Source organism: Brassica oleracea, chromosome C6 (assembly GCF_000695525.1).
Source record: "Brassica oleracea var. oleracea cultivar TO1000 chromosome C6, BOL, whole genome shotgun sequence".
NCBI lineage: Eukaryota > Viridiplantae > Streptophyta > Magnoliopsida > Brassicales > Brassicaceae > Brassica > Brassica oleracea.
This window is the reverse complement of record NC_027753.1, coordinates 14,036,845-14,048,120: the sequence shown is the minus strand read 5'-3', so window position 1 is coordinate 14,048,120 and position 11,276 is coordinate 14,036,845. Positions and strand designations below refer to the sequence as shown.

At 35.9% G+C, this 11,276-nt stretch overlaps 3 protein-coding genes across 6 annotated transcripts; 2 read left to right on the top strand and 1 right to left on the bottom strand.

Moving 5' to 3' along the window:
• Window positions 1-1,769: 1,769 nt before the first annotated feature.
• On the bottom strand, window positions 1,770-2,805 carry LOC106298868 (26S proteasome non-ATPase regulatory subunit 2 homolog A-like). Its single transcript, XM_013735001.1, has 3 exons — window positions 2,481-2,805; window positions 2,175-2,275; window positions 1,770-2,054 (listed from the first exon to the last, which is right to left on the bottom strand). Exons 1-3 carry the CDS (start codon window positions 2,595-2,597, stop codon window positions 1,907-1,909), a joined length of 366 nt encoding a protein of 121 aa, XP_013590455.1. The 5' UTR covers window positions 2,598-2,805; the 3' UTR covers window positions 1,770-1,906.
• A 195-nt stretch (window positions 2,806-3,000) lies between these two features.
• LOC106299085 (60S ribosomal protein L18a-like protein) lies at window positions 3,001-4,344 on the top strand. Its single transcript, XM_013735220.1, has 5 exons — window positions 3,001-3,154; window positions 3,427-3,480; window positions 3,572-3,695; window positions 3,794-3,911; window positions 4,005-4,344. Exons 2-5 carry the CDS (start codon window positions 3,471-3,473, stop codon window positions 4,065-4,067), a joined length of 315 nt encoding a protein of 104 aa, XP_013590674.1. The 5' UTR covers window positions 3,001-3,154; window positions 3,427-3,470; the 3' UTR covers window positions 4,068-4,344.
• Window positions 4,345-5,654: 1,310 nt separating this feature from the next.
• On the top strand, window positions 5,655-9,778 carry LOC106298650 (polyadenylate-binding protein-interacting protein 3-like). Of its 4 annotated transcripts, none has more exons than XM_013734785.1 (13): window positions 5,655-5,881; window positions 6,395-6,475; window positions 6,586-6,726; window positions 6,847-6,983; window positions 7,083-7,267; window positions 7,709-7,886; window positions 7,985-8,263; window positions 8,373-8,403; window positions 8,496-8,740; window positions 8,852-8,989; window positions 9,086-9,181; window positions 9,269-9,340; window positions 9,441-9,778. In XM_013734785.1, the coding sequence occupies exons 2-13, from the start codon at window positions 6,403-6,405 to the stop codon at window positions 9,471-9,473; spliced, it is 1,608 nt and encodes a 535-aa protein (XP_013590239.1). In that variant the 5' UTR covers window positions 5,655-5,881; window positions 6,395-6,402; the 3' UTR covers window positions 9,474-9,778. The 4 variants fall into 4 exon arrangements, with proteins under 4 accessions (XP_013590239.1, XP_013590240.1, XP_013590241.1 ...); XM_013734786.1 differs by having other exon boundaries at window positions 5,661-5,794; XM_013734787.1 differs by having other exon boundaries at window positions 5,661-5,881; window positions 6,380-6,475; window positions 8,508-8,740.
• Window positions 9,779-11,276: the final 1,498 nt, after the last annotated feature.

The window sequence follows — 11,276 nt, the reverse complement described above, 5'->3', positions numbered from 1 at the left end:
GGATCAAACTACTAAAATCATCAGATAGAAAAGCTTAAACTCCAAGAATGGAGTGAGTATTTATGCTAGAGAAAACTTATTTAACCACAAATATAGTGAGATATTATAATATTAGAAGGTATGAAAATTCTTCTCTGTTGTCTTACGCTAGACATAATTAAGTTGTTGTCAATTGATTTTATATTTGTGATAACTGGAAATACATTTTTATGTCTTCCTTACATCATCGTTAATTGGTTTACGGTTCGATCATTTCTAATATATACTATGAGTAACATAATATTAGATGTTGATTATCTCTTTCCAATTAGGAATGCACAGAATGAAAAAAATTCAGTGTGAGACCACTTTACAATTGTATCCTCATATCTATATATATTTAGTTTATAGATTACTTTCATAATATTATAATATTACATCATCCTTAATTTTTTGATATGACAGCTCATGCGCGGAAATAATAAATTGTTTAATATTTATAATTTTATTATTTAAATATTTACTTTGTTTATAAGATATAAATTTTGTTATGAAAGCTAACTTATATATATGTATAAAGTGTAGGTTAAAGAATTTTAAAATAATTCAATGTTTGACTATATGACGCGTGGTCGTATATAAGGGTAACGAAGGTTATGTGGTTTGAATTACATATTTATAATTTGAGAAGAGTAATTATTAGATGTGACTCCTGTTTTTAGTAACTAATTAAATACAGTATTAAATATAATTAAATAATTAGTATTAAATAATAAATATTGTTTAGTCGGTGAGAAACATACACGACAGTGTATGGGCATATGTCGTTTTGAGCTCTTGTATAAAAGAAATTGTAGTCCTGGAATTCTGTTTTTGAGCTCTTGTATAATATAATCTGATTTTGATTTTTTTTTTAAATAAAAGAAATTGTAGTTCTTCAACTCTGTTTTTCGTTTGAAGCCGCATCAGTATTAATAGTCATCTCGTATCGGTAGTGATAGTGATGACTGTGGATCGATCATGGTGTACCAGGCATGCTGTGCAAGGATTAGCTAGCAGAGGATTGTCTTTCAGTTGTGCCTCTTGTCTCTCACGAGCATCTGCAATAGCTTTGGCAAGCTCCTCTCTCTGTTGTATCAAACATGGGTTTTAACTTGCTCATCAAGAAATTTATCTAAAAGTTTTTCTATTACAATACTGTAGGTGTCATCATATTGTTATATTCACAAGGAAGACATCAATGGAAAATGAAGAAACAAACGTACAACAACAGAAACAGAATGGATAGACAACATGTGGAAAACCGAGCAACTCTCAGCTCAGAGTTGGTTAGACTTGCCGCGCCAGATTCCGATACCATCACAGGGGCAGAAACTAACTTGAGGGCTCTGATACTTATCCAAGAACTCCAGTTTTGGAAAGTATAGTTCCCTCAGCTCCCTCCACTCCACTTTTAGCATGGGAAGGAATTTCAGACGCAAAACCTTGACGCTGCACTCTGTTGGCTTCTCAGGCACTGACTTCCCAAAGCCTGTAAGCTTGGTTCCTCTTTTGATGTAGAGTTTTTCCAACATACGTAGCTTACCAGGCTCAAGCAATGAGGGAAGTTCAGCATCAGGAAAACACTGCAGGTCCAGTTTCATTAACTTCTCTGGAAGGTGGCTTGGAACGGCTACCTTCTTTGGAGCCTTGTGAGGCTTTGGATATGTAACTGGGATATTAAGAGGAAGCCGTGTCATCGACCTGATGAATTATTTTACTGCTCCAGAAGTAGATTCAGCTTTGTTGTGTTCATTAATACCTCCCCACGCCACTTTCAACTTCTCCAGATTGGAGAAGTCCTGAATATCCACAAACAGCTGAGAAACAGTGAATTCACCACCTTTGTTTATAGTAATGCTTAGCTTTCTCAGCTTCTTCAAGTGCTTCAGTTCAGCCAGTAGACACAACGTCTCCACATCAGTAGCATCACTAACCACAAAAACCTTTGAGAACCTCCAAGTTCCATCCATGACAACCTCTTTGGCATCCGGTCTAACAACGTCATGGAGCTTGTTAAGGCACGGATCTCCTGCCTACAGATTAAAAAAACATAGACTAAATTAAAATTATACTATAAAATCCAAAAAAAAAGATTATATAAGTATTATCAACTAATTAAATTGACAATAGGTTAAGAGAAACACACGAATTACCTCATGCTTTCGAGAGCAGCCTTCTGCAGTTCAGGATTAGGGTCTTGAACCCTCTCAACATAGAGCTCCAGGTTCTGCTTCAGTTTCAAATCCTCTTCAGACTACAAATCACATCAGATGCCAAACATATCATATAGCAATCACTTTAGCAAGGCTTTAAAAACCAACAAACAGCTTATCAGCTAAACCCTAAATCTCTACATTAGTGCAATATCTACAGCTTAATCGCAATCTCCACTAACTCTGATTATGAACTAACTCTTGCAGCCAAGCAAAGATTCAAAGAGAATGAGAAATCGAGCTTACCAGATCTTCCTCTTTCTTATCATCCTTCTTCTTGGGATCCTTAGAAGGAACCTTGGTCGTAGCTTCATCCCGCTTCGCACCATCACCAAAGCTGTTCGGATCTGGACCTGAAGCCATCTCAATTAATTGTGGAGGATGTATTGATTAATCGTGTGGATCAGATCGTGAAATGGAAACGAAAAGGGGAAGAGCAAAGGGTTTCACGAATCATCTAGAAAATTGGGGGTTTGGAGAATTGAAAAAGGGAAACGTCGGATCTCTCCACTTTAGATCGTGAAAGGTGAAACGAAGAAGGCTAAGAGAAAAAAGAATGGGCTTCCTGGGCATTGACATTTACATTTTGTCTCAAAAAAAAAACGAAGGCCATATTTTTAATTCGTGATGATGTGTCAAAAAGGATCTCTTGATTGGTCGATTTTATTGTCTGACGTGGACGTCCTCTCTGATGCTCATATAACCCTTTTAATATAGTATAGATGTTCGTATTATATTTATTTTTCCAAATTTTACAGCCGTTTTTATTTCGGTGGCAAAAGAACAAAAACGTAAAATGTCACAAAGAGATCGAGAAAAGAAGAAGAAGCAAGAGTCTCTCTTTCCGAAGGTCACGGTCACGAATCTCGCAGGCAATCTCTCCCGATCGATCGTCCCTTGAAGAGCTTTTAAGTTTTCTGGTAATTTCCTTTTCATTTTGCTCGGAAATTTTATTTTTTCGTCTTTTTTTTCTCGATTGCTTTCTCTTGGACTTGTAGGGTTTGTTGTCATTTCGTTGTTGTTTTTTTTGTAACTGGGTCATCAATCATAATCTCCCGACATTCCTCAAAAATGTTGGGCATCCAAAGGACTCAGCTTAGTGCTTTTTAGAAACATATGTGTAATAAAGGAACCAGCTTTGTCTTTCTTACATCAGTAATGTCTGTTTGATATTGAGGTTTCTTGGTGACAGGGAATTTGTTTATTCGGCGAGAATAAATATATAATTCATTTGCCATGAATGAGAGTAAGTATGCTTCGGTGCTCTTTTTTTTTTGTCTTTTCAATTTGTCAGTATTGAATAATCATCAATCTCTTGGGAATACGTTGTGAAGCAGATTTAGAGGAAAAAAAGAAAGGCAAGTATATTCTGATCCGGGATGGTGATGAGGAGGACAATGAGTTAGGAGGACTCTTCTATAAGCCTCTTCCTTGCTTTGGTTTTGGAATGGGATGGCTCTCGTGAGTATCTCTTCTACTCACTCCACTCACTCTTCTCTTTTTGTCTTGTCTTGCTGAAAGCAGCAGATTCGTTTGACCACGACTTCTTTTAATGTTAGGTTTCTTGTTGGATTCGTCTTCCCGTTTGCGTGGTACTTTGCCACATTCCTATATCTCACAAACTATTACCGCAGAGATCCTCGGGAACGATCTGGTCTTGCTGCCTCTGCTATTGCTGTGAGTATCTCTCTCCTCCTCAGATCTCCTTTCTTTATCTTCCAATGAAAATGAAACGGTGTAATAAGAGGCTTTACCAATAATATCGCGCAGGCTCTGATATTCAGTGTTGCACTTGTGATCACTGTTCTTGTACTTGTTTTCTCGTGTCGCTAATTCTTTCTGGGGTTTCCAGAAGAAACAGCTTCAAGTCTGTTTCCAGAAGTGAAAGTATTATATTTTGATGAAGAAGAGAAGGTATACCGCTAGTCCTTTTAGACTCAAAGTTTGGTTTGTTCTTGTACATAGATTGTCAGCTTATTAAAAGTTCAAAAATGTGATACCTAACTGTTGGAAGAGATCTATATAGCTTCAGGCTTGTATGTTATTTTATTCACATTAGAGTCTTAAGCCAGACAAGAACGTACCTAGATGGTTGTCTGGTTATTTATTATCTTCCGTGTTCAAAGACCCTTTTTTTTTTTTTTGACCTTTTTAAAAATCTTCTTTCTTACTTAACCACGAGGAACAGAGAAAGAATGGAGTAAAGGAACTTTGATGATCAAGATTTGTATGTTTAATGTCTAATCATTAATATATCATAAGAATGAACCTTAGGAACATGACATCCAAAAGAGTGCAGAATGTATAAGCCTTTATGATCGACCAAAAACCAAAAATTTCTGTAATCTTGACGCTGGATCATCATTCAGTCTAATCGGTAAGTATCAAATATAGTTAAACCCTCAATACTTTCATCCCCTCCCTAAATTGTTTCGGCATTTCTTTGTTGAAAGAGAACGAAACTTGTATCAGATAATAATGTGTTCAGTTTAAAAATCATGCGGAAGAGTTTAATAGAGAAAGTATTAAATTAAGTTAAAGTTTTTGGCATGTGATTCTAACAGAATTTACTTTCTTAGATTTTTGTTCTTACTTTTAAGATTTTAACCGCAATATTCTCTTCTTTCCATTTTCTGTAAGTTTTTAACCGCAATATTCCTAATCTTACTAGACAACTATTTTTTTTTTTTAAAGTGATCAAATCAATTGTGAAAGTTCTCGGATATTTCAGTATAGGGGTATAGAATCCATTCGGACAATTTTTAGGCTTCATATTGGATTTAGATATTTAGAGTTCAGATTCGGGTAATTCAAGTCGGTTCGAATTTTTGTAATTTTCGTAAAATTACATAGTTCTTGAAAAAAAACAAATGTTCAAACCGAAAATTCATAATTTATAATTTTAGATTATGAAACAAACCTAAAAACATACATGCATTACTACCTCTGAATCCTTTTACTCAAACAAAAAAGATGTTCGAAGATGAATAACATGCTATTTCATTCTCCTCGTCGTCGATGGAGATGAGCTGAAAAAAGTAGGCTTTTGTAGTATCTATTTGATTAATTTGAATGATATATTTTGGATTAGCTTTGGAATCTGATATCGTAAATATCAGAAATTTTAACCAAAAGTACGAGAAAAAAGGAGGATGAGTAGGTTTATGTTAAGGTATACATATGTTTGGATGATTCGGGTAGTGTTTTGGATTTCCGATATATACAGGTTTGGGTATCTAAATTTTTTCAATACAAAATTCGATCGGATATTTTGCTATTTTTGTTTAGTTTTTTGTTGGGATTTTTGGGTTGGGTTCAGGTTTGAATTCGGATATGGGTTAAAATGACCCAATTAGCTCAAATAAGAAAAAACGCATTAAGTATTATAGATCATACGCTCTTCCGTACCGTATGTGATCACACACCTCTCCTCGTATACACAGCGATTTGTTGATATCGCGAGAAAAGAGGGATCAAATCAATCCGTTGTTATAATTAATTAACTAATTATTCTCCTGAGATTCATTGTTGTTGACTCGTTAATCTCTTCAACTCCCTCGGTAAACTTTACCTCTGTCTGTAAACCCTAATTCGCTCCCTTCATTCGTCTCCTCCTCTAATAAGCATTTTTCTCAGAGCTTATTGAGGTAAAATGTCATCTTCTATTTTTCTTTATGATGAAATTTTCTAGTACAAATTCGTGTGATATGGAGATTTCTGCTATGGGTCTTGTTTCTTCTGCTTTAGTTATTATGTCTTTTTTCATGTTATTTGTTCTCAAGAGTTGTGAGTATATTAGGTATTCGCAAGTTTACGTTGAGGTGATTTTGTGACCTAAATAATCTGCTGATTAGTTATGTCAATGCTTGGTTAGGGGTTATTTTAGTTATATATATATACACTTAAATAGTGTCTATCAAGGTATGGACTTAGCAGTGTGACATTATTCTCTTCAGAAGCGTGAACAGAGAGTTGGATCGCATTTATAAATCTAAACTGAGTTTCGATGCTAGTAGCAAAAATGTGAATTGTTGGCCAGTCATCATCCTGTGATATCTGAAAAATATGACATCAACTTTAATTGATTTTGTACAGTTATATATCTTTAGCCTCTTATTGAGTCGTTAGTTTTTTCCATATATCAGTTTCTTTTTGAACAGGTTAAAGAATGAATAGCCAGCCTTCATCCAATGGATATCCTCATACAAGAGTTGATAAAGAGACAGGCATGAAAAATACAGGTATGTGTATACATACGTACTTGTAGATATATACATCTATGTCTATATTCTGATTTGGCATCAACATGACGTCCTTCATTCTTTTTTTTTTCTTGTTGATGGTGGGAAAGCTGCAAGTGTGGATACCCCTTCTCGTGATCCGTTTGTATACCTCGCAACTTGTAAGATCGGACATCATGTAGAAGTTCATCTGAGAAATGGGTCGGTTTACAGTGGAATCTTTCATGCTGCTGACGTGGAGAACAACTTTGGTGAGGGATTAACCTTTTTGTTCGATTGAGATCTGAAAAATGGATCGGTTTACAGTGGAATCTTTCACTCTTGTTTCTATTTTTTTTTCTTCACTTACAAAACCGCTTTGAAACTTTCAGGAATTATTTTGAAAATGGCAAGCTTGATTAGGGAAGGTGGTTTACGAGGGATGAAACCCCGAGCTCCTCTTGTCAGCAAGCCACCTTCGAAGATATTCATTATCCCTGCTGACCAAGTTGTGCAAGTTATAGCTAAGGTGTGTAGTGTACTCTTTTGAGTTTCTAATTGTCATGTCAATGTGTTAGGAAAGACTACTTGGTGTTTTTTACACTTTTGTCATTGGTTTTGGTGTTAGGACCTTCCTGTGTACAGCAATAACGTCTCAGCTCAATGCGAGAAACCGTCAGAGCTGTTGACAGACTCTTCTATCTCACAGTCTTATCATGTTGATTCGGAAAGAGAGCTGAAACGTTGGGTACCTGATGAAGATGTTCCAGAGTGTCCTGATCTGGAAAACCTGTTTGATGACCCTTGGAAGAGGTAGTGATGATTACCTATTCTTATAGTTCCTTTCTTTATTAGAATTTCTAGTTTGATCCAAGCCGTGGGAGATATTGTTACTGTGCTTTGATGTTTGAACCTGGTTATCCAATCTCTGTTCTTGTTGCTTTAGATTTTCCTTTATTAATAAAGAGACTTTTTTTTGTGTTAATTTCTCTCGGTTCATTTCATCCCCTTGGTCCAAAGCGGTTAACCAGCCTTGTAGTTGGACAATATGATATAAAATACGTAATTTTAAAAAAAATGTTAATATTGCTTCGTAAATTGAATATAAAAATCCATGTAACTCTATTGAAGAATTGAGACCTTCGTCCTGCAACCCGCAAGGATCCCAAGCCTAGTTGACGACACTCTTACTTGTTTGCCTGCTCGTTTCTTGTTAATTCTCTACCATGTCTTATACGTGTGATGATATCATAGGGGCTGGAATCAGTTTGAGGTCAATGAGACATTGTTTGGAGTGACGAGCACTTTTGACGAGGAACTGTACACCACAAAACTCGAGAGAGGTCCTCGTACGAGGGAGCTAGAAGAGCAGGCCGTGAGGATTGCTAGAGAGATCGAGTGTGAAAATACCCGAGATCTCCACGTAGCAGAGGTGAATTAGGGATGTTCTTTTTTTTTTTGCCATTTGTGTTTTTCGTTTCATTGTCGTACAATTTGTAATGGTTCATGCATTGCACTCATCTTACATAGGAGAGAGGGCTTCAGCTTAGTGGCAAGTTTGATATTGACGAGGAAACTAAATACTCATCGGTTTGTCCAGTCAATGAATTTGATGATTCGGGTTATGAAGAGGAAGAAGAAATTCTCTTGGATTGCCGTAATAATTTGACTTTTGGTGATTCAACAACTGCTTCTAATGGCATTAAATCTGCTTCAACTAGCAAAGATATTCCTGCTCCAGGCAGCAATGAGAGCCACCTTGCTGAGCAAGGAAACGGAAAAAGTCTAGAGTCTTCCCATCATAAAAAGGTAATTGACTTAACCTCTTTTGATGCATCTAATCTTTATTTCATTTAAATTTAATAATGCTCCATGACTTGTAACATTGTTCTGTTGCCTTGAATCTGTATCAACGCAGCCGTCCGAGGAATCAGTGTCTGGTCTTGATGGTATGTGGCTTTATAATATCTACCTATTCCCGTTACATCATAAACGTTGATACCCATAGAATTTCCAACTGAGTCTTTGAATGTAACTCAAGATACTAATGCAGCCTCTGACCCGGCTTGTGTACAATGGAGAGCTTCTGATAAGCAAAGTTCCACTGATGGAAAACTTGCCGGTCAACTGACTGACAGAGGGAAACCTGAGTGGCCTGGAACCTCCATTTCTAGAAATCCACAAAACTCTGCAGCTTCCTCAACATCAAGTCGTCCAATACCATCACCAAGCTCTTCAATTGGGTCTTATTCTTCAGAAAAGTCCACACTCAACCCAAATGCCAAGGTCTTGTGTGCCATGTACTTAGATTATTATGTTATACATTTAGAGTTGGCGTTTTTTACTGTTAGTCTTTACTATTAGTCTTTTACTAATGAGCTTTAGGGTCTGATTCAGGAATTTAAGCTTAACCCCAACGCAAAGAGTTTCAAACCATCTCCAACAGCTACAAGGCCTCAATCTCCAGCTCCGGAAGGATCATTCTATTACCCTCCTCCCGTTCCACAGATGACCGGAATACACATTGGATATGGAGTAACTCTTTTCACTCTCTTTTTCAATCTACTCTGATGATTCTCTTCTAAATCAAAGTTAAGTCTCTGTAACCTTCATTTTCTGTGAAATTGGCAGATGGGAGCAGCATTCCCTGGACAACAACCAATGGTGTATCATAATACAATGCAGCCTGGTCCAAGCCAAACATTTTATCCTCCAAATGGTCCACAGGTTTGTTGCTAATAAACTCAAATATTCTTTGTTGGAAGACGATTCTTGTATAAAGAAATTGAATTGTGGAATCACTTTTGTTTACAGTACCACCCACAACAGATGATGGTTGGTCAGCAGAGACCGGTTTTGTTCATGCCGCCGTCGCCATACCAACCGGTTTTACCATTACCCTCCATAAATTTTGACTGCTTTTTTCTTCTTTTAATAAATTGGCAAAAGAGTGAGATGTTGCTGACATCTTTGAATTTATATGCAGGAGATGCCATATAAAGGAAGAGACTCTTATTAGCGTTTGACCAAACTATGAATGGTGGTGGCACAAATGTTTCGAATAATCTTCTGATGGAATGGGGTTTCCAGCACCGAATCTTTAATTTGTTTTAATATGATACATGGTTTCATGGTCCATGAGAGAGATATTGAACACATGTGATATTGATATTAGTTTGTGTAGGACTAGATTTAGATTTAGATTTAGATTTAGATTTAGATTTGGATTCGGTTTTATCTCGCTTCTTTATTCACTTGGGTGCTTAAACTATAATTTATAGATGTATGACATTCTATGCTGGTGTCTTTTTATATATTAAAAAGAAGAAATAGGTTAGCAAACATGTTTTTTCCTCAATTATATACAACCTTTTCCAAATCAACGGTTGTAGTTCAATCTTCCATATACGTTTTAAGAGTTTTTATAAGTCAATGATTGGGGTCTGAAAGCGTAATGTTTAAATTTGGAGTTATTATGATAATGGGGTTAGTCTCTTTTTGGTTTTGTCTTTTTGGTTTCAGCGATAATCATGCCCCTTATCATATAAATCTTCTCGTAGTTTCAGAATAAGAATCCAAAGGTTATAGGGGAGATTTTGGCACTAACTTTATCGTTTTTAGTGGTTGAAAACATGTAATCAAAATAATTGATTCTACGAACATCTAGATATGTTTTATGTTAACACCTGTCACCGCTTTTGAAGCATGATAGTTACCCGTTTCTTTTCTCAATAGTTTCTTTTTATAACAAGTTTTTTACATTATTTAAAAAAAAAATTGTCAAATATGACTCACAACTTGATTTCAAACACAAAGGTAAACCCAAACTTGAATCAAATGCAAAAATAACCTAAAAGGCTATTGAAATTACGACCAGTCCCTTGTGAACAAACAAAACAAACTGATTTTTTTTTATGTTTCTAACCCCCGTAAGTCGTCCAGATGACTTACTGGAAAATCGTCTGGTCTAGTTCTACTTAGAAATAATTTAAACATTTTGTAAAAAATATTTTGATAACTGAAAAATTGAGATCATGTAATTAACATATGTTTTAAGAGATATAAATTAAGATATAACAAAATTTAATTGTTTTCAACATAGATGAGTGAAAATAGTGAGTCATGATATTCTTTGGTTTAGGTTTTGCCAACATATGTTGTAGTATTGTATGTGTTCTTAGGGTTGGATTTTGAAATACATAAATGTTTTTTGAAAACTTTAAAATTTATCTAAGTGTGTTTATTTCTGTGTATAGTAAACACTATTTAAGTATAACTACGGCTTTATAACGTGGTTAGTTAGTTAATTTGGTCAATTTGGTTTAGAGGTTAAATTTAAGGTCCGGGACGACTTACTAGGAAGTCGTCTTATGTACAATATTCAACAGACGACTTACTAGTAAGTCGTCCAAACCGGACCGAACCTTTAATTTTACAATGTACTTTTAAACCTAACCGGATTATTTACCGGCTATATATAAGGTGTTTTTTTATTCACTGTTTCGCGAAAATCAGAAAACTCTAACGCCGTTTCTCTCAAAGGCGATTTCGAAGGCGATTTCCGTCGATTCTCTCTAATCCATCGTTCTCACCGCCGGTTATATCTCCGACGTTATCACCGTCGTTCTCACCACTGTTCTCACAGTCGCTTCCTCTATTTAAGATCCGAGAGGAAATCCTAGCGCACATTCTCTCAGAGGCTTCTCGTTGAAATCCACCGCCGGTAAGTTATATCTCTTACTGTCGAGTGATTGATTGAGGAAAAGATGAACATAAAACTGGAAGTCTTAGAAGACTTATAATTAAGTCGTCTGGAAAGTCT

Excerpts from the sequence above, each read along its gene's own strand:
- LOC106298868 (XM_013735001.1), bottom strand. The coding sequence starts at position 2,597 with ATGGCTTCAGGTCCAGATCCGAACAGCTTTGGTGATGGTGCGAAGCGG. Across the intron at positions 2,276-2,480 it reads ATAAGAAAGAGGAAGATCTG|TCTGAAGAGGATTTGAAACT; the intron begins GTAAGCTCGATT and ends TGTGATTTGTAG. Across the intron at positions 2,055-2,174 it reads GCTGCTCTCGAAAGCATGAG|GCAGGAGATCCGTGCCTTAA; the intron begins GTAATTCGTGTG and ends TTTAATCTGTAG.
- LOC106299085 (XM_013735220.1), top strand. Across the intron at positions 3,696-3,793 it reads TTTGGAATGGGATGGCTCTC|GTTTCTTGTTGGATTCGTCT; the intron begins GTGAGTATCTCT and ends TTTTAATGTTAG. Across the intron at positions 3,912-4,004 it reads TTGCTGCCTCTGCTATTGCT|GCTCTGATATTCAGTGTTGC; the intron begins GTGAGTATCTCT and ends AATATCGCGCAG.
- LOC106298650 (XM_013734785.1), top strand. The coding sequence starts at position 6,403 with ATGAATAGCCAGCCTTCATCCAATGGATATCCTCATACAAGAGTTGAT. Across the intron at positions 8,404-8,495 it reads ATCAGTGTCTGGTCTTGATG|ATACTAATGCAGCCTCTGAC; the intron begins GTATGTGGCTTT and ends ATGTAACTCAAG. Across the intron at positions 8,741-8,851 it reads CACTCAACCCAAATGCCAAG|GAATTTAAGCTTAACCCCAA; the intron begins GTCTTGTGTGCC and ends GGTCTGATTCAG.